Consider the following 26,219-nt stretch of genomic DNA (forward strand, 5'->3'; position numbering starts at 1 on the left):
AGATTAAAAAGTATACATTTTACTGTATATAAAAATTAGATCATGATAAACCTGACTTATAAGTGAACAAAGAAATCAGATAGGACGGGAGAGGGGGTTCAATTTGAAGCCTATGCTTTGCGGGCAGGGCTTCATTTCATCATCATTATCTATATAAGTCGTTTATGTCTATGTCTTGACTCTCTAAAGGTAATCACAATATTTTACTTCCTTTCTATAATTAAAAAATTCCTTTATTCACAGTTGGCAAACAGTATAAATATCATCAGTGTAGATGACATGTAGTGAAATTAACCTGGTAGTGAAATTAACAATTTGCAGAAATGTAAAGGGCGTAGATTTTATTTGATTTGGACTAGTTATTTCTTGTATTTGAGTTTTGTTCTCCCATTAGGATTCTATTTGGTTCAATGCTGGGCAATGAAATATCCATAAGGCACAATTATAAATCTCATATTCTTCTTCTTCTTCTTCTTCTTTTTTTTTTTTGAGACGAAGTCTTGTCTTGTTGCCCAGGCTGGAGTGCAATGACGTGATCTCGGCTCACTGCAACCTTTGCCTCCCAGGTTCAAGCGATTCTCTTGCCTCAGCCTCCCGAGTAGCTGGGATTACAGGCACATGCCACCACACCCGGCTAATTTTTTGTATCTTTAGTAGAGACAGTGTTTCACCATGTTGGCCAGGCTGGTCTCCAACTCCTGACCTCATGATCTGTCCGCCTTGGCCTCCCAAAGTGCTGGGATTACAGGCGTGAGCCACTGCGCCTGGCCCAGATATCTGATATTATTTTACACAGAATTTTAAGTTCTTTAATATTTCCTTTAACTTTTACTAAAACTGTCAGACAAAGCCAGGTATGGTGGTAAGTGTCTGTAGTCCCAGCTACTTGGGAGCGTGAGGTGGGAGGATCGCTTGAGCCCAGAAGTTTGAGGCTGTAGTGCACTATGGTTATGCCCGTGAATAGCCACTGTACTTCAGCCTGGGCAACAAAGTGAGACACCACTTTCAAAATAAAAAGCAAAAAACAATAAAACAAAAATTGTCAAATTACATATCTAGTAAATATTTTTATACTATTGCAGATGCAAAACAAATTAGGAATACTGTACTATGTAAAACAATAAAACACATGTCCAACTGATTTCTTTTCTTTTTTTTTTTGTTTGTTGTTTTTTGCTTTTTTTTGAGATGGAGTCTTGCTCTGTTGCCCAGGCTGGAGTGCAGTGGCGTGATCTCGGCTCACTACAACCTCCACCTCCTGGGTTCACGCCATTCTCCTGCCTCAGCCTCTCCGAGTAGCTGGGACTACAGGCGCCCACCACCATGCCCAGCTAATTTTTTTGTATTTTTAGTAGAGACGGGGTTTCACCGTGGTCTCGATTTCCTGACCTCGTGATCCGCCCGCCTCAGTCTCCCAAAGTGCTGGGATTACAAGCGTGAGCCACCGCACCCCACCCAACTGATTTCTTAATGCCCTGAAGTAGAAGTTTTATGAAGTTCTTGTCTTGGCCTATCTTTTTGTCTTGGCCTATCTTAATGTTCTCACTTTGTGAAAACATTTATTAGTGGTCCTTTATATGCGCATATCAAGAATCATAGAGGCCAGGGGCATTGGCTTACCCCTGTAATCCCAACATTTTAGGAGGCTGAGATAGGAGGACTGCTTGAGGCTAAGAGTTCAAGACCATCCTGGGCAACATAGTGAGACCCTATCTCTACAAAAAAATTACAAAAAATTAGCTAGGCATGGTGATGTGTACCTGTAGTCCCAGCTACTAGGAAGGCTGAAGCAGGAGGATTGCTTGAACCTAGGAGGTCAAGGTTGCAATGAGCTATGATCAAGCCACTGCACTCCTTTCTGGGTGACAAGGCACGACCCTGTCTCTTTAAGAAAAAAAAAAAAAAAAGAATCATAGGGATAGGGCAGGGAAGTAGTTACTTGTGTTCTCATGCAGACACTGAAGATTCTGAAAGCCAAAAAAGTAGGCCAACCCCTACATTATCAATTGGGAATGGAAAGAAGCTGCATAGATGTGTTGCCGATAATCTCTGTTACAGTATCTTTTTTACAATAATCTTTGTTACCAATGCTTACACTGTTTGTCTCTAGTGGGTTTAGTCATTTCCTTCTCCTTCCTTCCACCTAACCCATTCCCCCAAAGTCACCAAATGCCTTTCTTAATTATTTGGGAAGCTCCAGAAAGCTAAAAGAGCAGCTAAGCTCAGTTACAATTCATCCTACTCACATTCCTAAAATCTCACTAAAAAGCAATATAAAGGAGTGGTGAGAAGAGACAGGAAAATTAAGGTATATTTTTGAGGTGCTTCAAAGGGAAATGAAAAGAGGGCCTAGATACACATATCAGACTTCAGTGCAATAAAGTATTTACAAACATCTGAATGGAATCACCAGGTCTCAATTCCAACCCAATAACAAGGAAAGAGTCAAATTAGATGGTTGGTTCTTGCTTATCAAAAGGGAATTTTAGAAATGTGATTAAAAAAACAACAACTGACTAGTTAAAAATAGAACCATGTGGATTATTTTCCTCGCATTGATACCATCCTGCCTCCCTTCCCCCAATTTCCTGCATAACCTAAGAAAGTAACTTTACTATCATGTTCTGTTTTTTAACTTTATAAAGTATTTACTTCATGAATGATGATTTTATCATCACGGACTTCAGAATCTTAGCACTAGAAGGAATCTCAGACAATCTAATGACAATCCATTGGGACAGTCACAAATTCTTACTTGTCATGTCTGTGTATCCTTTTCTGAAGGATATTAGGAGAATTATGTACCTAGAATATGCCTGGCACTAATAAGTACTTAACTAATAGAATTTATTAAATTAAATGAAATATAATTAGATTGCGAAAAAAATTTCCAATAAGGCCCATGAAATGTAGAAGACATTTGAAGGGCTCTTACCTAGTAATATAATCTCTTAATAATAATACTTCATGATGATCACTTTTAAAGTGTCAATTTTAAAGGATAGGGATTGTCTGTGTTTTTGTTTGTTAGATTGTTTTTGTTTTTGAGACAGGGTCTCACTTTATCACCCATGCTGGAGTGTGGTGGCAGGACTTTGGCTCAATGTAGCCTCAACCTTCTGGGCTCAAGCCTCGACCTCCTGGGCCGAGGCGAGTGGATCCCTTGAGCCCAGGAGTTCCAGATCAGCCTGGGCAACACGGTGAAACTCCGTCTCTACCAAAAAATACAAAAAAATTAGCTGGGTGTGGTGGCATATGCTTGTAGTCCCAGCTACTCAGGAGGCTGAGGTAGGAGGATTGCTGGAGCCCAGGAGGTCGAGGCTGCAGTAAGCCGAGATTGTGCCACTGCACTCCAGCCTGGGCAACAGAGTGAGACCTTGTCTCAAACAAACAAAAAGAACAACATGTAAAGTCAACTACTGGAAACATCGTTTTTTCCAATTGGAGGCTATCCAGCCTTATAGTGAAAGAACATAGGCTTAGGAAATGAATAGATGAAAATTCCTAATTTAAAATCTGGATTTAATCACTTAAGAGTCATATGATTCTGAGCCAATTAGCACCACTAAAATGGGGATAATGACACCTGCCTTACATTGTCATTATGAGGATGAGAGATAATTGTATGTAAAGTGCTTAATTCCATGCCTGGCACAATATAGCTAACTGTGCTCTCATGCAGACACTGAAGATTCTGAAAGCCAAAGTGGGCCAACTCCTGCATCATCAACTGAGCATGGAAAGAAAAGCAGTATGTTTATATATGAACTCAATATTTATTATTATTATAATAGGTCAAAAGAAATTTCTCATATGATCATGCTGTAATTACTTCTACACAGCCACTGTAAGTGGCAAAGACCAGCATACAACACAAGTTTTCCTTCTAACAGAATTCTACCAGATTTCTTTTTTAAGTTTTAGTGTACTAATCAGGAAACACATTTATCATATCAGGCATGGTTATAAATAACTAAAAATGTGATCAGTCAATAAATTCAAGTAACAGATCTTGGCATGCAAGTTGCCAGAAAAATAATTTATTTGTACTTTTGCTAAACCAGTATTATGATTTAATGTGTGATGTATTGAGAAATCTGAAAATATTGCTTCTTAGTAAAGAAGCTAATAATCTACAAGTAACAGTCAATTAAAGTACTTCTGTGTTAAGTAATTTAAAATTGAAATTAAATTCATCTTTTTTTTTTTTTTTTTTGAGACAGGGTCTTGCTCTGTTGCCCAGGCTGGAGTACGGTGGCTCAATCATAGCTTACTGCAGCCTCAAACTCCTTGGCTGAACTCCTGGGCTCAAGCAATCCTCCCACCTCAGTCTCCTGAACAGGCAGGACTACAGGTGTCCATCACCACATGTAATTTTTTTTTTTTCAAGACACAGTCTTGGTCTGTCACCTAAGCTGGATGCAGTGGTGTGATCTCGGCTCACTGCAACCTCTGCCTCCTGGGTTCAAGCAGTTCTCCTGCCTCAGCCTCCCAAATGGTTAGGATTACAGGCACGTGCCACCATGCCCGGCTAATTTTTGTATTTTTAGTAGAGACGGGATTTCACCATGTTGGCCAAGCTGGTCTCGAACTCCTGACCTCAAGTGATCTGCCCGCCTCAGCCTCCCAAATGCTGGGATTACAGGAATGAGCCACTGCGCCCAGCAAGAATTTTCTATTTACCAAAATTTAGATAAGCATAATTCATAAAAGATGGATTTTTTTGTTTTAATATGAAACCTCTGAACTTTACTTTGTTCTCTTTCAAAAAAGTATTTATTCCCTCAAAGAAAGATCACATTCTAAATGTAGAACTTAAAACTCAGAAATAATGGAATAACATAAAGAAACAAATGTTTTAGTATCCCTGCTTGTATCCAATTGGTTCTCCAATTTCAAATGAATGTGACAAAGCACTGACTAATAATCCAGTGTCCAAAAAGGTCCATCTAGTCAAATCACTAAATTAACCAATACCTGTTGTGAGTCAAGATACTGACCCTGAATTCTTCTTCACTATTTCCTTAAAAATACATCTTCCCCAGAAGCTAAATAAGTGGTACTCATTAAAGCTGGCAACAGTAGACACCGAGGACTACTAGACAGGGGAGGAAAGGAGTAGGGAAAGGGGTGAAAAGTGACTACTGGGTACTCTGCTCAGTGCCTGGGTGATGGCATCAATCGTACCCTAAACCTCAGCATCACACACTAAGCCCAGCTAACAAATCTGCACATGTGCCCCTTAATCTAAAATAAAAGTTGAAATTATTTAAAAAACGTTTGAAATCGGCAAAAACAAAAGTTTACTTGATTTATAATTTAATTTCTCTTATTTTTTCAAGAGATATACAACCAATAACCACCATCTTATTAGTAAGATTTTAATGTTCAATTCTATATTTCCCTTATGAAAAGACTAATGAAAAAATGTATAACCATTATTATATTTTAATCTTTGGATGCCAATATTATATTTAAATCAATGATATGGCTTTAAATTTAGATCGGTTGAGTTGTCTTTGCAGAAGTTATTTGCCATACAGATAAAGTATATGTTAGAACCACAAATTAAAAGAAAATTTCTACTTTGACAATGTTTAGATTAGAAACAGTATAGAATGTTACATTTCTGTCTTCCAGAGTATTTTTTTGTTTACTAAAGTCAGGACCTAATCGTAGTGAAAAAAAATTACATCTTCCCTCAACTTTTCCCTGGCGACTATAGTTCCCACTTACTTTACTTTTCTTAGGACTCAAAACTTCACAGCAGGAGAAATAAGGAACACTCATTAGCCCAAATCCATTTTTCCATATGAATATAATCTCTGTCATTTTATGCTGTTTTCTTTCCTGGTGTTCAAATAGTTATTTCACACTTTACCACATCCGAGCCCTTTTAACTTATTGCATTTCCTCTATCCATGGAATATTTTCATCCTTGTGTTTCTGTGGTCACTTGTCAATTTGCTTTTTTTCTTTCAGCTTTTCGCTCCCTCTGTTCAAAACAATGCAACTCCTGACCAGCTGACAACCGCTGTGCCAAGCCAAAGCAGAGGACACTGGTCGGTTCTGTCTGAGGTGGTTCTGGTCTCCAGTGAGTCTAATCTTTATGTCTTACAAGAGACCCAAATGAAAACCATAATGAGGGCAAATGAGTAACTGAAAAAATTGTGACTAACATGTTTTCATAACACACTGACTGACAGGAAAATTACTTTGAAAAATGTGGTCTATTTTGATATACAGTACCAACTGTAATATCTCATAATTTACAATCCAGAGCAAAAAAACTATCACAGAAAGAGGAAGCTTTCTAGTTCTGTGAACAAAATACTTTATTTAACAGTATATTTTAAAAATTAATGACTGTCTAAATAGAGTGGATCATGGCAGATGGGAGGCAGGACTAGACTGCAGCTCCAGACAGAGCAGCATGTGGAGGCTTGCATTGTGAGTTTCAGCTCCAGATCAACTGCAAGAACAAACCAGAAATCTGGAGAGGAACCACAGACCCTCGGAAGGAAGCGAACTGCTCCTGCGGGATTCGGGAGACACCCCAAATACTGTGAGTGCCCCAACTGTCTAAGTGGGAAAGGGAGACCCTCCTCTCCCGAACACATACCGGAGAAGCTGAAGGTCTGTTTTTGGGAGAAGTTTCCGACTTTACCTAAAGCTGAGTCAAGTTAGAGAGCCAAGCGAAATACAGGGGTAGAGAAAGCAGCAGAAAGGCCCTGGGAGCTTGCTGGGTCCCAAAGCAGCCCATTCCTGCCTGGCACCACAGGGATCCCTCGGGAGGGTGGCCAGAGGAGCAGCAGGTAAAACTCCACAGGGAGAAGGAATTCTCTAGCTGAACTTTTTAACTATTTGAATGGGGTGAGAAGCCCCGGGGGTGGTGGGGGCTGCAAATCCGGGTTGCAGACTTCACAGGCAGGGGAAGAACTAAAGCACTTTTCTTTCACAGCTGGGAGGTGGATAGCCTCGGGCAAGTTTTCAAGCCCGTCTGGCAGCCCGTCTTGCCCTCTGCCTGGAAACAGACTCAGGGCTACTGGGGGGCACAGCGGGAGAGAAACTGGCCCTTCTGTTTGCGTGGGAGCTGGGTGAGGCCTGTGACTGCCGGCTTTCCCCCACTTTCCTGACAACTTGCATGACTCAGCAGAGGGAGCCATAATCTCCCGAGGTACACAACTCCAGTGAGCTGGGAATCTCACCCCCATCCCCCACAGCAGCCACATCAGGACCCGCCCAAAGAGAATATGAGCTCAGACAGGCCTAGCTCCTTCCCAACCTGATGGTCCTTCCCTATCCACCCTGGTAGTAGAAGACAAAGGGCATATAATCTTGGGAGTTCAAGGGCCCCGCCCACCACTGGTCCCTCTCCACACTACTACACCTGATGCTTTCTGGAAGGCACCACCTCCTGACAGGAGGCCAACCAGCGCAAAAACAAGAGCATTAAACCACCAAAGCTAAGGGCCCTCATGAAGCTCACTGCACCCTCCGCCACCTCCACCGGAACAGGCACTGGTACCCACAGCTGAGAGACCGATAGACGGTTCACATCACAGGACTCTGCGCAGACAATCCTCTGCACCAGCCTGGAGCCAGGTAGACTCGCTGGGTGGCTAGATCCAGGAGAGACAACAATCACTGCAGTTCGGCTCACAGGGAGTCACATCCATAGGAAAAGAGGGAGAGTACTACACCAAGGGAACACTCTGTGGGACAAAATAATCTGAACAACAGCCTTCAGTCCTAGACCTTCCCTCTGACAGAGTTTACCCAAATAAGAAGGAACCAGAAAACCAACCCTGGTAATATGACAAAACAAGGCTCTTCAACATCCCCCCAAAAATCACACTAGTTCACTAGTAATGGATCCAAACCAAGAAGAAATCTCCGATTACCTGAAAGAGAACTCAGGAGGTTAGTTACTAAGCTAATGAGGGAGGGAGCAGAGAAAGGCGAAGCCCAATGCAAGGAAATCCAAAAAATGATATAAGAAGTGAATGGAGAAATATTCATAGAAATAGATAGCTTAAAGAGAAAACAATAAAAAATTCAAGAAACTTTGGACACACTTTTAGAAATGGGAAATGCTCTGGAAAGTCTCAGCAATAGAACTGAACAAGTAGAAGAAAGAAATTCAGAGCTGGAAGACAAGGTCTTTGAATTAACCTAATCCAACAAAGACAAAGAAAAAAGGGTAAGAAAATATGAACAAAGCCTCCAAGAAGTCTGGGATTATGTTAAATGACCAAACCTAAGAATAATCGCTGTATCTGAGGAAGAAGATAATTCTAAAAGCCTGGAAAACATATTTGGGGGAATAATCGAGGAAAACTTCCCCGGCCTTGCAAAAGACCTAGACATCCAAATACAAGCAGCACAAAGAACACCTGGAAATTCATTGCAAAAAGATCTTCGCCTAGGCACACTGTCATCAGGTTATTCAAAGTTAAGACGAAGGAAAGAATCTTAAGAGCTATGAGACAGAAGCAACAGGTAACCTATAAAGAAAAACCTATCAGATTAACAGCAGATTTCTCAGCAGAAACTCTACAAACTAGAAGAGACTGGAGCCCTATCTTCAGCCTCCTCAAACGAAACAATTATCAGCCAAGAATTTTGTATCCAGTGAAACTAAACATCATATATGAAAGAAAGATACCGTCATTTTTCAGACAAACAAATGCTGAAAGAATTTGCCATTACCAAACCACCACTACAAGAACTGCTAAAAGGAGCTCTAAATCTTGAAACAAATCCTGGAAACATATCAAAACAGAACCTCTTTAAAGCATAAATCACACGGGACCTACAAAACAAAAATACAAGTTAAAAAGCAATAACAAAAAACAAACCAAAGCCCACAGGCAATGAAGAGCACGATGAAAGCAACAGTACCTCACATTTCAATACTAACATTGAATGTGAATGACCTGAATGCTCCACTTAAAAGATACAGAACTGAAGAATGGATAAGAACTTACCAATCAACTATCTGCTGCCTTCAGGAGACTCACCTAACATACATAAGGACTCACATAAACTTAAGGTAAAGGGGTGGAAAAAGGCATTTCATGCAAATGAACACCAAAAGCCAGCAGGGGTAGCTATTCTTTTTAGTTGTTTTTTTTTTGTTTTGTTTTTTTTTGAGATAGAGTCCTGCTCTGACATTCAGGCTGGCGTACAGTGGTGCGATCTTGGCTTACTGCAACCTCTGCCTCTCAGGTTCAAGTGATTTTCCTGCCTCAGCTTCCCAAGTAGTGGGATTACAGGCACCCGCCACCATGCCTGGCTAATTTTTGTATTTTTAGTAGAGACGGGGTTTCACCATGTTGGCAAGGCTGGTCTCAAACTCCTGACTTCAGGTGATCCTCCTGCCTTGGCCTCCCAAAGTGCTGGGATTACAGGTGTGCGACACCACGCCTGGCTGGGTAGCTATTCTTATATCAGACAAAACAAACTGTAAAGCAACAGTGGTTAAAAAAGACAAAGAGGCACAGTATATAATGGTAAAAGGCCTTCTCCAGCAGGAAAATATCACAATCCTAAACATATATGCATCTAATACTGGAGCACCCAAATTTATAAAACAATTACTAACAGACCTAAGAAATGAGATAGACAGCAACACAATAATAGTGGGGGATGTCAATACTCCACTGACAGCATTAGACAGGTCATCAAGACAAAAAGTCAACAAAGAAACAATGGATTTAAACTATATCTTGGAACAAATGGACTTAACGGATATATACAGAACATTTCATCCAACTACCACAGAATACCCATTCTATTCAACAGCACATGGAACTTTCTCCAAGATAGACCATATCATAGGACATAAAACAAGCCTCAATAAATTTAAGAAAACTGAAATTTTATCAAGCACTCTCTCAAACCACAGTGGAATAAAACAGGAAATTGACACCAAAAGGAACCTTCAAAACCATGCAAATACATGGAATTTAAATAACCTGCTCCTGAATGAGCATTCAGTCAAAAATGAAATCAAGATGGAAATTAAAAAATTCTTCAAGCTGAATGACAATAATGACACAACCTATCAAAACCTCTGGGATACAGCAAAGGCGGTGCTAAGAGGAAAGTTCATAGTCCTAAATGCCTACATCAAAAAGTCTGAAAGAGCACAAACAGACAATCTAAGGTCATACCTCAAGGAACTAGAGAAACAAGAACAAACCAAATTTAAACCCAGCAGAAGAAAGGAAATAACCAGGATCAGAGCAGAACTAAATGAAATTGAAACCAAAAAAAATTACAAAAGATAAATGAGACAAAAAGCTGGTTCTTTGAAAAGATAAATAAAATTGATAGACCATTAGCAAGATTAACCAAGAAAAGAAGACAGAAAATCCAAATAATCTCACTAAGAAATGAAACTGGAGATATTACACCTGACACCATTGAAATACAAAGGATCATTCAAGGCAACACCTTTACACACATAAACTAGAAAACCTAGAAGAGATTGATACATTCTTGGAAAAATACAACCCTCCTAGATTAAATCAGGAAGAATTAGATACCCTGAACAGACCAATAACAAGCAGCAAAATTGAAATGGTAATTAAAAAATTACCAACAAAAAAAAGTCGAGGACCAGATGGCTTCACAGCAGAATTCTATCAGACATTCAGTGAAACACTAGTATCAATCCTTTTGACACTATTCCACAAGATACAGAAAGAAGGAACTCTCCCTAATTTATTCTATGAAGCCAGCATCACCCTAATACCCAAACCAGGAAAGGACATAACCAAAAAAGAAAACTACAGACTAATATCCTTGATGAACACAGATGCTAAAATCCTTAACAAAATACTAGCTAACCAAATCCAACAACATATCAAAAAGATAATCCACCATGATCAAGTGGGTTTCATACCAGGGATGCAGGGATAGTTTAACATACAAGCCAATAAATGTGATACACCACATAAACAAAATAAAAAACAGAAATCACATGATCATTTCAATAGATGCAGACAAAGCACTGGACAAAATTTAGCATCCCTTTATGATTAAAGCTCTCAGCAAAACTGGCATACGAGGGACATACCTTAATGTAATCAAAGCCATCTATAACAAACCCACAGTCACCCTAATACTGAATTGGGCAAAGTAGAAAGCATTCCCTCTGAGAACTGGAACAAGTGCCCACTCTCACCACTCCTTTTCAACATAGTACTGGAAGTCCTAGACAGAACAATCAGACAAGAGAAAGAAATAAAGGGCATCTAAATCAGTAAAGAGGAAATAAAACTGTCACTGTTTGCTGATGGTATAATCATTTACCTTGAAAACCCTAAGGACTCCTCTAGAAAGCTCCTAGAACTGATAAAAGAATTCAGCAAAGTTTCCGGATATGAGATTAATGTACACAAATCAGAAGCTCTTCAATAAACCAACAGTGACTGAGCAGAGAACCAAATCAAGAACTCAACTCCTTTACAATAGCTGCAAAAAAGTTAAAATCCTTAGTAATATATTTAACAAAGGAGTCCAAAGACCGCTACGTGGAAAACTACAAAACACTGCTGAAAAAAATCACAGATGATGCAAACAAATGGAAACACATCCCATGCTCATGGATGGGTAGAACCAATATTGTGAAAATGACCATACCACTGAAAGCAATCTACAAATTCAATGCAATCCCCGTCGGAATACCATCATCATTCTTCACAGAATTAGAAAAAACAATTCTAAAATTCATATGGAACTAAAAAAGAGCCCACATAGCCAAAGCAAGACTAAGCAAAAAGAACAAATTTAGAGGCATCACATTACCTGATTTCAAACTATACTATAAGGCCATAGTCACCAAAACAGCATGGTACTGGTATAAAAACATAGACCAATGGAACAGAATAGAGAACCCAGAAATAGACCTAAATACTTACAGCCAACTGATCTTTGACAAAGCAAACAAAAACATAAAGTGGAGAAAGGACATCCTTTTCAACAAATGGTGCTGGGACAATTGGTTAGCCACATGAAGGAGAATGAAACTGGATCCTCATCTCTCACCTTATACAAAAATCAACTCAATATGGATTTAGGACTTAAAACCTAGGACCTGAAACTATAAGAATTCTAAAACATTGGAAAAACCCTTCTAGACATTGGCTTAGGCAAGGATTTCATGACCAAGAACCCAAAAGCAAATGCAATAAAAACAAAGATGAATAACTGGGACCTAATTAGCTTTTGCACAGCAAAAGGAACAGTCAGCAGAGTAAACAGACAACCCACAGAGTCGGAGAAAATCTTCACAATCTATACATCTGACAAAAGACTACTATCCAGAATCTACAACAAACTCAAACAAATCAGTAAGAAAAAAACAGTCGCATCCAAAAGTGGGCTAAGGACACGAATAGACAATTCTCAAAAGAAGGTATACAAATGGCCAACAAACATATGAAAAAATGCTCAACATCACTAATGATCAGGGAAATGCAAATCAAAGCCACAGCGCGATACCATCTTACTTCTGCAAGAATGGCCATAATCAAAAGATAAAAAAACAGTAGATGTTGGAGTGGATGTGGTAACAGGGAACACTTCTACACTGCTGTTGGGAATGTAAACTAGTACAGCTACTATGGAAAATGATGTGGAGATTCCTTAAAGAACTAAAAGTAGAACTACCACTTGATCCAGCAATCACACTACGGGGTTTTACCCAGAGGAAAAGAAGTCATTATTCGAAAAAGATACTTGCACATGCATGTTTATAGCAGCACAATTCACAACTGCAAAATCATGGAAGTAACCCAAATGCCCATCAATGAGTGGATAAAGAAACTGTGCCAAATATATATATATACATATGCATACATACACATACACACACACACATACACGACGGAATACTGCGCAGCCATGAAAAGGAATGAATTAACAGCATTTGCAGTAACCTGGATGAGATAGGAGACTATTATTCTAAGTGATGTAACTCAGGGATGGAAAACCCAACATTGTATGTTCTCACTGATACGTGGGAGCTAAGCTATGAGGACGCAAAGACATAAGAATGTTACAATAAATTTTGGGGACTTGGGGTGAAGAGTGGGAGGGAGGCGAGGGATAAAAGACTACAAATATGGTGCAGTATATACTGCTTGGGTGATGAGTGCACCAAAATCTCACAAATCAACACTAAAGAACTCACTCATGTAACCACATACCACCCGTACCCCAATAACTTATGGAAAAATAAATAAATAAATAAAATTAATGACTGTCTAAATAAATATACTTACTTACATTTTTGAACAGTTGCTCAGCAAGTTCTCTGACATGCTTTATCATCTTCACTGGGTTATTTTCTTCAACTTTAATTCTCTCTACTTCAAAGGCTACCAACTAGGAAAAAGAATCAAATGGCAAAACATCAATTCCAAAATATGCCAAATTCAAAAACTGTGATAATTTCATACAATTTGCAAGCCAAAAAAATCCAACATATACATTATTTTAAAAAAAAAATATTTTAGGTTTTGGGGTTTCACCTCCATTCTGGGGTTACAGGGTCAATCAAACCCTTGAATTGTCTAGTGGTTCCTCCCTGAGGATTTAGGGCCCTATTTCTTCTAGGGAAAAGTCATTTCTGGAACTCAGAGAGACCCTGTCATTCCACAGGCCTCAGTCAGAGAAATTCAGACAGTCAGAAAGTGTCTAAACATTTCCTTAACTCACAAAACATGAACCAAATGTTCAAGTCAGGATGCTCAGACTCTAGTCCTAGCTCTGCTGACAGTGTGTGATCTGGGACAAGGCACTTAAACTCCTGAGCTTCAGTTTTCTCATCTCTAAAATAAGACAGAAGAACAAGATGACCCTTAGAATCCTTCTAGTTCTCAAACTATCTCTTTATTAACTAATTTACTGGGAGAACTGTGTGAGTCTGTATACTTAGGGTAAAGAAAAGAAGGCTGACAGAAAAAAAAAAACTGTGGGAGGGTAAATAGATGGACGACAAAAATAAAAAGGTACAATATAGGATTCTTCTAGGAACTAACAGATTCACTGCATAGGCATATAAAACTATGGCTTACCTATTCTAGGCTAGGATAAAGAAAGACTGTCAAGGGCAAACATTCTTTTCATTCTAAGACATCTATCTGATGGAAGTGTGAGGACAAGGCCATCCACAATGCAAGCTGCCTCTCAAAGCCCCCATAACACCCCATTGTGGTAGGCTGCCTCAGGCTAAGTGAAAACAAGGATCACTTTCCCAGGAGCAAATGCTATTTTTCTACCAAAGCATTCCCACGCAAACGGCCAAAGAGGGTAGAATGAGAAATTATTTAGTTCTGATGGCTCATTTTTCTTAGGCTCTTGACTGATATATACATATGATTAACTGGCAGTCAAGTAACATAAATAAGACACCCAAAGTCACCACTGTAGGCCAAACAGAGAACTGGATGAACACTAAGGGATGACCCAATAGGAACCTTGGACAGAGTCCTTGCCTTATCATTGTTTCCAATCTAGACTATATTTGTACAAACAATAAATAAATAAAAAATAAGTTACCATATAAAGTTAGAGACAAAATGAAGCCTAACGCAGTCGAGTGGCTCTCAGAGTCAACGACTTTGGGAGAGTTTGGAAGAGATGGTGAGATAAGAGCAGAGTATGAAGAACAGAGGAGGGCACTCCAAGCAAGAGAAAGACCTACAAAAATAGAGGCTGTGGCAAGCAAGTTTTCTGCAAGTAAGTAATCTCGCTTTTTAGTTGTGATGAAGCTGTCAGAGGAAGATAAATTTGAATAGAAAAGAAAGAGTATATAAACCAATGTTACTATTCATAAAGCTTCAAAGACTAACAAAATGTAGGTGCTAGAAAAGACCTTGGAGAGCATCTATTTTAATCCCATAAAATATTATGTTATGAATTACTTAGTACAGAATCTAAAGGCTGATATGTTAGTAGAATCAATAACCAATCATATTAGATGGTAGTATTAGAGAATCAATGACCAATAATCGATTAGAAAAACTTGTCCACCTCAGGATGTTTCCTAAATCTTCATATGCTTTGTGTTTTTAATTAAAGCATCTGATGCAGTAAACATATTCTACACAGAACTAAAACATGTGCCTCTTCTTTAAAAATTCTTACCTGTGAATACTTCACTATCTTTACAAAAAATAAAAGATCCTTCTCCTCTGAACCAAAGATATCTTTAAGACCTTGATTCCTACCTTCTCTATATAAAAGAAAATCACCAGAAGCAAAACATGATCACTGCCACGATTCTCCAATATCTTGGGTTCTAGGAGTGTTGTTCTTTTATAGATTTCAAGAAACTTTTTACATTTTTGGTTCTAATATAGTACTCTTTCAAAAACTGAAATGAGAATAATGTTCTTGTTCTATCCACCAGAGTGGGCTGCTGTGAATATAGAGTTAAATGATAAAAGGAAAGATGCTTTTAAAAAAGAGAACAATAAATGCAAAACAGCATCCTTATTTTGAGCCACATCTGCCCTATTTCTTCCTTTATATGGCTAATTCCTTGAAGATAGAGACAAAAATCTGTTTTCCACATATTTAATGTCTCCTAAGACAGGTAGAGAAATGTTGATAATTGATTAGTGAGAATGCCACAAACTTAAACTATGGCTCTATGATTCTGATAGACTAAATGTAACTCCAGTTTGAAGTAATTTCAGCTATCTTAGCTTCAAATTAGACCTTTCTCCCTAAAACACTGACAAAAGAATTACTGTATTAGGGCCTTTAAAAATAAGACTTCTATTTATACAATCACTGTTAAATTTTCAAAAATATTTTAAACAACTATTTTTTAAAATGTAATATTTTAAAATATGAGTAGCTTTTGGAGTATGAGTGGTTTTCGGTTACATGGATGAATTACATAGTGGCGAATTCTGAGATTTTAGTGCACTCATCACCTGAGTAGTATACATTGTTCAATTATTTAAAATTCAGTTGTTCAAAAATTATATGTATTTCCAAGGCATCTTATAATTTTTTGTAATTTTTATAATCCACATTAAAATATCGAGATTTGATAAGCATAATAAATAACATTGGGATTATTTAATACCTAATTTATATTTGACTATATAAATATGAAAAATGTTACTTTTTACTTTTAACTACTAGTCTAATTATGTCTATAAATAATGCCTTCATTTAATAAGAACTATACCTCATCAAAGAGATCACAAGATCTATAAGGAGGACCTCTTTCTGAAACAAAACCTGCAAATGCCATTCCACTGAGTACTTTAGTGAGGAAATCATTCTCGACCAAACCACGCTGCCCCAAGAATGCTGTCTGTGAAAAAAGAAAATGTGAAATAATAATTTATCACTTGGTAATGGACAAATGGTCAAAACAGAAATACAATAAAAAGATCAAAGCCTATATAAATCCCTTCATGTATAAGTATGTGCTGTCATAAAATATATTTCTCTCAAAGAGAGTTATTCTGAAATACTACATATATTGAAAAGAATAAAAATGAATCTGTCTACATGTCAGGAGAAGAAATCAGAAATTAACATTCAATTTTAAAAGAAAAATTGATTTAAAGTTAACATATTCTAAGATATTATGTGAGTTCCATATTAAGAACTGATATCTAACCACACAGAGATTTTAAATAATCACATTTGATAAATCAAGGTCAAAATAAATGGCTAGGAAAAAAAACCAAGTAGTTTTATTAAATTAGAATATATTTTTTGGACAGATACAATATAGTACTCTATCTTACCTTGTGGAAATGTATTACTGGCTCTGCATGAATTCTTATAAGTTGCAGGCAGGATCTATATCCTTGGAAGAGTTGTGCAAATAATCTAAGGAAAACGGCTCGCACCTCTTTATCCTAAAAATATAAGAAGAAATGTTAGGTAATTTAACTTTTTAAAAACAAATGAAATATCGAGTCAAAAAGGTGAAAAGGGCATATATTCCAAGTCCTTTGATTTTTATATCCACCAAAACAATTACAGTCACAACCAAACATAAGAAGAAAAAATTCTCAAGATTGTATTTAATCCAGCTTTTATTGGAATCACAGTTTAGAACTGTAAGGAAACTTACAGATTCTGTTAGTCAATGCCTTACTTAATTGATCAGGAAATGAAGGTCAAGAATGCTTAAGTGTATGTGTTCAACTCCCTGAGGTTCCTTATTGGCTACAAAGCCCACTGCTAACAAATGCACTGAGCAAAATAAAAAAGAGGCCTCTGTTATATACGTAACCTTTTATGGCTTCTAATTGGAACTATTTTCATCCACACACTCTTCAAACTTGATTCTCTCCTATAACCAACATTCTTTATATCCATTCTTGTAAGCATCTCTTTTGTTTTGAATCCTTGCCTGGCCGTTTCAATTTGATGCTTGGCACAGTTTTCCAGGCTATAATCTAGGCTCTGATTTTCTGTCCTACACTTAACTCATGCCTCCTCAGGGCAACAGTCTTAGCCCTAGTGGCCTCTTGCCCAGTGAACTTCCCTGTGGCTCATCCTTGAGCAGGACATAAGGACAGTCAGTGGCAAGTCTCTTAATTTCTAATTTGGGGCACTTTTTACTCTGCTGTCCATCTAACTCTAACTTCACTTAGCTTCTTTAATAACCCTATAAATAAAAGTACAGCTCTCTTTAACAGCATTAAATTTAAATATTAAACTTCTTACCAGCATTTTTGAGTGGGATAAAGCTGTTCGTGGAGGAGGAAAAGCATGATCTGCTACTTCCAAATCTGGGTGTAAAATCTAAAGCAAAAAAGTTTTGTTATGTAAAATATCATAATATCAATGAAATCTATTATTGAGATATTAAGATGAAAATGTCAGCATATGAATTATAATATATTCCCTCCATGAATACAATTCAATTAGCTGGGGTAGTTCTATATGTACTATTGTAGAAAGATCTCCAAGACCAAATATTCAGCAGAAAACATGTTCAGCCAGGCGCGGTGGCTCACGCCTGTAATCCCAGCACTTTGGGAGGCTTAGGCGGGCGGATCACGACGTCAGGAGATCGAGACCATCCTGGCTAACACGGTGAAACCCCATCTCTACTAAAAATACAAAAAAATTAGCCAGGCGTGGTGGTGGGCGCCTGTAGTCCCAGCTACTTGGGAGGCTGAGGCAGGAGAATGGCGTGAATCCGGGAGGCAGAGCTTGCAGTGAGCTGAGATTGCGCCACTGCACTCCAGCCTGGGCGACAGAGCGAGACTCCATCTCAAAAAAAAAAAAAAGAAAAGAAAACATGTTCTAGAAAAATACACATAGTATGGCCTAATTTATTTGAAAATAAAACAAAATAAACCCTAAATCTATATATGTACATATACATATACATATATATATATATGAAAATTAAAAGTTCTGAAAAAAATACACTAAACTATAAAATAGTAGTCATTTCTGGTAAGGGAATAATCTAGGCCAGAGCTATTTGTCTATATAGTTGAATTTTTAAAAACAGCTGCTTGTTTTTATGTTTCTAAGTGTAATTAAAAATTACTGAGGAGAGGCCAGGTGCAGTGGCTCACGCCTGTAATCCCAACACTTTGGGAGGGCAACGTGGGTGGATCACTTCAGGTCAGGAATTTGAAACCAGCCTGGCCAACATGGTGAAACCCTGTCTCTACTCAAAATACAAAAATTAGCCAGGCATGGTGGCACATGCCTGTAGTCCCAGCTACTTGGGAGGCTGAGGCAAGAGAATAGCGTGACCCTGGGAGGCAGAGGTTGCAGTGAGCTGAGATCACACCACTGCACTCCAGCCTGGGCGACAGTTATAACAAGACTCTGTCTCAAAAAAAAAAAAAAAAAAATTACTGAGGAGAAAGAAAATAAGATTTTGAACTTTGCAGTCTAGACAGGTGAAAGTATAAAACTATGTCACAGAAGTGCTAAAATATATAAAGTGCAATACATGAAATGTAAAGTATAATTAATTCAACTTAGGGAAGACTAAACAAAAAACAAAGTAACATTTGAGTTAGGCTTTGAAGGAAAGCAGGTTGGGGAGCATCTGGGAAAGAAGGACCTGTGTAGGACTTGCACAGAGAAGATGAAATTATATCAGTATGTAGCAAATTTTCTTCTTGCAGAATCATTTTCAACTACTAAGATTTTTCATGCTATGCTGAGAATAGACCAAAAGACTCAAAGCAACACTTAAAGGCAACACTAAAATATTGGCAGTTCAAGTCATTGAATCACTACCACAGTACAAAATATCTTAGTGTCTATAAAATAATCCATATTACACAGTTTAAGTACAGTGTTGCCATTTGATTATAATTATTTATGAATGAAACAAAGCTTATATACTTGTGTGTCAATGCTCGCAATCATCCATGAAATTTAGTCTCTTTTTGGTCTAGTTTGACAATACATTATGCTCCTATTTCTTTTTTTCTTTTCTTTTTTTTTATTTTGAGACAGAGTTTTGCTGTTGTTGTCCAGGCTGGAGTGCAATGGCGTGATCTCGGCTCACTGCAACCTCCGCCTCCTGGGTTCAAGTGAGCCTCCTGTCTCACCTCCTGAGTAGCTGGGATTACAGGTGTGCACCACCACACCTGGCTAATTTTTTGTCTTTTTTTTTTTTTTTTTTTTGGTAGAGATGGGGTTTCACCATGTTGGTCAGGCTGGTCTCGAACTCCTGACCTCAGATGATCCGCCTGCCTCAGTCTTCCAAAGTGTTGGGATTACACGCATGAGCCACCGCACCCGGCCCTATGCTTCTATTTCTTATTCACAGTACATTAAGTAGTATCTAATCCACCACTGTGCTTAGTAACTATAACAATATGTATACTCAGTTTTACCAAAAAGGAATTTTACACATTGATCAAATTTGGTGGCACGGGTGTTCCAAGTTTAGGTATACGAGTATGCAGCAGAACCCTTACCAGGAGCCATTGGCTTAAGAAGTACAATCTTAATCTTTGTTAATTTTGCTACTTAACCCCTAAATAACTATTCATATCACTAGTAAGTAACCACACATAAGATTTAATCACTGCAGGAATTCTAGAAACATTAAACTTTCTTCAGTCATTCAAATACTACCTTCGCAGCTTTTGCTATATCCATATACCATCTATGCAATTATATAGTTAATATTTTTCTTTAAATTGTCTTTAAATCAATTCACCTTCTTTTTTTGTAGTTTTTTGAGATGGAGTCGAGCTCTGTCACCCAGGCTGGAGTGCAGTGGTGCAATCTTGGCTCACTGCAACCTCCGCCTCCCAGGTTCATGCTATTCTCCTGCCTCAGCCTCCTGAGTAGCTGGGATTACAGGCGTGCGCCACCATGCCCAGCTAATTTTTGTATTTTTAGTAGAGATGGGGGTTTCACCATGTTGGACAGGCTGGTCTCGAACTCCTGACCTCATGATCCGCCTGCCTCGGCCTCCCAAAGTGCTGGGATTACAGGCGTGAGCCACCGCACCCTGCCAAACTCACCTTCTTAAACCCAGTATTTTCTTAGATGATAGTTGAGCAATGACAGGTTCTATATGCTATTTTAAGTACACATTATAATAAAAACATAATTATTAAAATAAAAAAGGTTGACCACATATTACCCCAAATCATCACCATGCTTCATTTTGGCAAACAATCACCTAGTCATCTCTGTAAAAACATTCACCCTACAGGTAAAGACCAGGAGACAGCCTAGAGATAAAAATGTGATTCTCAATAATACCAAGTGGCAGAACACAGACTGGAATTCAGGTATCCTGTATCCCACACTAGTGTCTTTTGCACTCTATCACATCTTGCATCTCAGATTACAAATTATATAAGGAAAAGTCAGTCTTCTCTAACTGTTCCCATTTCATAGACACCACCATGATAACAAAAAGACTAACACAAATTTGAAAGTTTTCTGAGAATAAAATCCCTCCTGGTAATCCTAGGCTTCTAAGTTTCTATTTAAGAGGGAAAAAATGTTTTAAATAGCCCAGAATAAAATATTCTTAAAGTAGAATATTAAGGTCTTAGTTCTAGTGATATCTTGAAAAGCAATGCAGAATTTCTACTGTTCAATTTTCTGATGATAAGCACCTAAAAGGCTATCAGTAAAACAAAATACTGTTTTCAAAATTTGGCTAAGGTAAAAAAACTGCAAAAAAATTTAAATTTGTTTCAATGAGAAAAACCCAAGCCACAAGATTTTTTAAAGCTTTATTTGGCTTGAATGTAGCATATACTTCTTCTTTGGTATTTCTATTCATATGGCATTAAGAATGGAATGTTGGGCCGGGTGCGGTGGCTCACGCCTGTAATCCCAGCACTTTGGGAGGCCAAAGCGGGCGGATCACGAGATCAGGAGATCGAGACCATCCTGACTAACACAGTGAAACCCCGTCTCTACTAAAAATACAAAAAATTAGCCGGGCGTGGTGGCGGGCGCCTGCAGTCCCAGCTACTCGGGAGGCTGAGGCAGGAGAATGGTGTGAACCCAGGAGGCAGAGCTTGCAGTGAGCCGAGATCGTGCCACTGCACTCCAGCCTGAGCGACAGAGCAAGACTCCGTCTCAAAAAAAAAAGAATGAATGTTGGACACTTTATGTATCAATATGACACATCTTTCTGTAATAACCTGAAAGTATTGGCAAGACAATATTACAGTGTTTTGTAGGTACCAAAGAGGAATGAGATGCCAATAGGGAGGTTAGAGAAGAGAAGCCAACATCTAATGGAGGATCTTAGGGGAATCAGGGATTTCAAGGCAGAGCCTTGTTTTCAAAGGTGAATTTCCAATACCTAGGACAGTACTAGGTCCTGTATGCTGAATGAAGGAAGGAATGTAGAACAAATATTCAGTTAGGATCCAAAATATATGCTTTAGATAACTACCTAGTAAATGAAGAATTCTAAATACTGTATGAGATTATGTTCATGTTTCAAATATATAGCTCTCTTTAAATTAAAGTAACAAACTGCATTGACAAACATTTTTAATTTTAGCTATCTTAGCTTCAGATTTAAATAAAGAGAAAGTTACTATTACAAAAATATGTCATACCAAAGAAAGAGCTGATTGAGTCTGATGTAGAAGTGGTTCTGGGAGGGAAGAGAGGTGAATACATTCAGGAATTTTAATAGTGCCTCCATCCAAATCTGCTATGATTACATCTAACTGAAAGAGATAAAAAAATTAACCTATAATTACCAAAATACATTTGTTGTTAAGCAAATTATTTTTCCCTTGACTAATTCAAAACGAGAAGAATCAGATGTGGAAGAGACTCTTGTTTGTCCACAGTAGTAGAATTCTGGGCTAACAAGTTCCCAGCTACCCTGTATTTCCCAGCTTCCTTTGAAATTAGGTGTGGCATGTGGCTAAGGTTCTGCTGATAAAACATGAGAAGTGACATGTGTTTTCCTGTCCTTCAAGATAGGGGATATGTAAAGCTCTCCTATGCTGTCTTTCCTTTTCCCTTAGACTGAAATTATTAACTGGCAGCAAACCAGCCTTCAGCATACACATGATGACAATGCCTGGGAGGATTCTGTTGGAGAAACAAGAAGGATGGAAACTTGGATCTTGAGTGACTTCATAGAGCAAACTGGTCTGGCATAATGGAACATCTCTATGGACTGCTGCATGAGTGTTCGATAACACTTTATTTTGTTTGAGCCATTGCATTTTGTTCTGATTTTAATATATATGCTGCTGCAGCAAGCACAGAGGATTGCATTTTAGACACTTTATTCAAGTAGTTTAGTAATATTCTAAAAAAATTAGTATTTATTACAAGAATTAACAATTAGTATACATCAAAAGGGTGCTGTTTAGCCACTTAGAAAAAGCTGATCTTTAGCAGTTTACAAAAGTCTATTTAAAAATAACTTACATAAAAGTGTAAGAGAAAACAATCAAGATGAGTGAAGTTGTTATATTGACAATATTATACTTCATTCTAATTTATTCATTACGATTTTAAGAAATTTGCATTTGGCAACACTTGGTTTGTCCTACCTCCAGCGACTGTTTTTATTTATTTGGTAACACTTGGTTTGTCCTACCTCCAGTGACTGTATGTATGTATGTATGTATGTATGTATGTATGTATGTATGTATGTATTTATTTTTGAGACTGAGTCTTACTCTCGCCCAGGCTGGAGTATAGTGGTGCAATCTTGACTCACTGCAACCTCCACCTCCCAGGTTCAAGTGATTCTCCTGCCTCAGCCTCCTGAGTAGCTGGGATTACAGGCATGCACCACCACACCCAGCTAATTTTTTGTAGTTTTAGTAGAGACAGGGTTTCTCCATGTTGGCCAGGGTGGTCTCAAACTCCTGACCTCAGGTGATCCGCCTGCCTTGGCCTCCCAAAGTGCTAGGATTACAGGTGTGGGCCACCGTGCCCGGCCTCCACTGACTGTTTATATTTAGCAGAAATAAAATTATGTACAAACCAGGTGGATATGCTTCTAACTAGTATTAATTAGGTTTTATTAAATATTTATTGATTTACACATATTTTTATACGGTGATACCAAAATTAAATAGGAACTAAGTATCAACATATAAAGTTAGAAAGAATGGTGACTGGACACAGGAAGGGGAATATCACACTCTGGGGACTGTGGTGGGGTGGGGGAAAGGGGGAGGGATAGCATTGGGAGATATACCTAATGCTAGATGATGAGTTAGTGGGTGCAGCGCACCAGCATGGCACATGTATACATATGTAACTAACCTGCACAATGTGCACATGTACCCTAAAACTTAAAGTATAATTTAAAAAAAAGAAAGAATGATGACTATACGAATGAAAGTCCTGCTTATAATTATAATGTTAAATAATATTTTGTTAGTTTAAATGACACCTCTGATTTGGTTACAACTGTAATTACTTCTTTGCTGGCATTTAAAACTAAAACAGAAGTAGAATTACAAAATCTTAGGGATCTGTGGATCATAGATGCTATGCAGCCTAACTTTACAGTAAAGAATTTTTCTCAGACTCCCTGAAAAGTGCCACGTAATCTTTTCCTTACACTCTACTTACAGGGCTTGAGAGTACACTCCTCATCTCACATAAGGAAATCCATTCTATAACCGCACAGTTCTAATTGTTGGAAACACTTTTACTGGGCAGAAATCTGTTTCTATAGCCACTTCATCCACTGATCTTATTTCAGCCTTTTAGAGTTACAAAAAATGAATCTCAACCCTTCTTCTATGACAGTAACTTAAATACTTACCTTTACCTATCAAATAGTATCAGATTATTACCTGAGAAAATTTCCTTAGGTCCTTACAGAACATAGTTTCTAAATACTTGATAATCCTGGATGTCCTTTTCTGATGTGCTTTATTTTGTTACAGTCCCTCATAAAGTGTGATACACAGAACTAAATGAATTATTCCAGAACTGGCTTGAATATAGAGTATACTTTTGCTTCTTCTATTCATATGGCATTAAGAATACAAAAATTTCGTGGAAGCTCATACCAAACTCCTGTTCCACTAAAACTCTTCACTCTTTTGCATATGCTTTCTGCTTTGTTAGTTATTGGGAATTTGGTATCAAGACACGTCTCACTTCAAAATATAAATCAATTATGCACTAATATCAAAAGTATAAATAGAATTTTATCTTTTGTCATATGTAAGATGAATAATTAAGATAAACAATGTACCAAAAGAGGGATATTTAAAAATATTAATAAATTCCTTTATAAAACCTCCTATGCTTGCTATATGGCAAAATTAATATACAGACTTTTCAATGATATTTTTCTTCTATCCAATCTTTTCTACTGGAAGTGCTACAGATCTGAAAATAGTGGTTAGTTGAAATGTTATAGGACTCAAAGAAATATGATAAACTTCTGGACTCAATAACTGGAAACTTTAAAGATGAATACTTACAAGTTCATGGATATCAGTTTTAAAGACAGAATGTACTCCAATAATGAAAGGTGTTGGGGAACTTAGAACTTCCAGTAGCTGAGCCGGGAGAATAGGGATATAAGGATAACTGGAAATAATAAAAATATGTGTCAAATATATTTTTCTTTAACATAAACATATCTTCTTTCATCTTTATGCTGTGTTAAGTTTTATATTACCTATGTTTAGAAATTATCAATAACGTTTTCATGCTTTTTAATACTAAAATTTTGGAAAAAATGATTTTAAAATCTTCATGTGAAAGATACAATCAGATATAAGACATAAAGTAAATGGAATCCAAGCCTGCTTCCTTAACCTTTGTTTCTTCTAGGCAAGCAGTCTCTTTAGGTCTTCTAATACTGTTTGAAAGCATTTTTCCTTACATAGAAACCCGACATTAGACACTAACACTGACTCTCTGATAGGGCCTCCCCTCTCAGTATGAGGCAATGATTTATCCATATAAAACAAGCATTCAAATTCCACTTTCTATACTTGATTTTTGCATTCAATAAGAATGGCAAAAAAAAGGGGGGCCAATAATTATCTTATCTAAAAAGTTAAGAAAAGCACCTAAATTTAAAAAAAATTTTTTTTTTTTTTTGAGATGGAGTCTCACGCTGTCGCCCAGGCTGGAGTGTAGTGGTGCAATCTCGGCTCACTGCAAGCTCCGCCTCCTGGGTTCACGCCATTCTCCTGCCTCAGCCTCCCCAGTAGCTGGGACTACAGGTGCCTGCCACCATGCCTGGCTAATTTTTTCTATTTTTTTAGTAGAGACGGGGTTTCACCGTGTTAGCCAGGATGGTCTCGATCTCCTGACCTCGTGATCCGCCCGCCTCGGCCTACCAAAGTGCTGGGATTACACGTGTGAGCCACTGCGCCCAGCCAAAAAAAATTTTTTTAAAGAAATTCTGGAGTCTAAAATTTTATCTAGTTTATATGAACTAATTTCCCATATGTTATGATTATCAATTGATTAAACAGTATATTAGAGGTATAATATTCTAGTTACAGCACTATTAGTCATCACTGTTTAGATTTTATTTTGTTTTTTAGTTTTTATTAGGAAAAAAATTTTAACATATCCCATAAAAAAACAGAGGAAAAAATTATAACGAAGCCCTGCAGTAATTGTCAACTTTGAGAATTACCAGTGCACGGCTACATATATATTTCTACCCACTTTTTTTCTCTCTACTGTATTATTTTCAAGCAAATCCCAGATGTCATATTGTTTACCCATATAATACTTCAGTG

At 37.8% G+C, this 26,219-nt stretch overlaps 1 protein-coding gene across 6 annotated transcripts in view; it reads right to left on the minus strand.

Annotated features, from left to right (window-relative positions):
• The window catches only part of SBF2 (SET binding factor 2), a 531,976-nt gene that overhangs the window by 210,337 nt on the left and 295,420 nt on the right, over positions 1 to 26,219 (minus strand). For all 6 annotated transcript variants that reach the window (XM_063710649.1, XM_063710648.1, XM_063710650.1 and 3 more), the window contains 6 exons: positions 24,939 to 25,047; positions 22,080 to 22,193; positions 17,722 to 17,799; positions 16,791 to 16,904; positions 16,220 to 16,348; positions 13,300 to 13,398 (listed from right to left, as the gene is read on the minus strand). In XM_063710649.1, coding sequence (XP_063566719.1) covers positions 13,300 to 13,398; positions 16,220 to 16,348; positions 16,791 to 16,904; positions 17,722 to 17,799; positions 22,080 to 22,193; positions 24,939 to 25,047 — 643 coding nt within the window. The remainder of the gene's footprint in view (positions 1 to 13,299; positions 13,399 to 16,219; positions 16,349 to 16,790; positions 16,905 to 17,721; positions 17,800 to 22,079; positions 22,194 to 24,938; positions 25,048 to 26,219) is intronic.

The sequence above is a fragment of the Gorilla gorilla genome, chromosome 9, assembly GCF_029281585.2.
Source record: "Gorilla gorilla gorilla isolate KB3781 chromosome 9, NHGRI_mGorGor1-v2.1_pri, whole genome shotgun sequence".
NCBI lineage: Eukaryota > Metazoa > Chordata > Mammalia > Primates > Hominidae > Gorilla > Gorilla gorilla.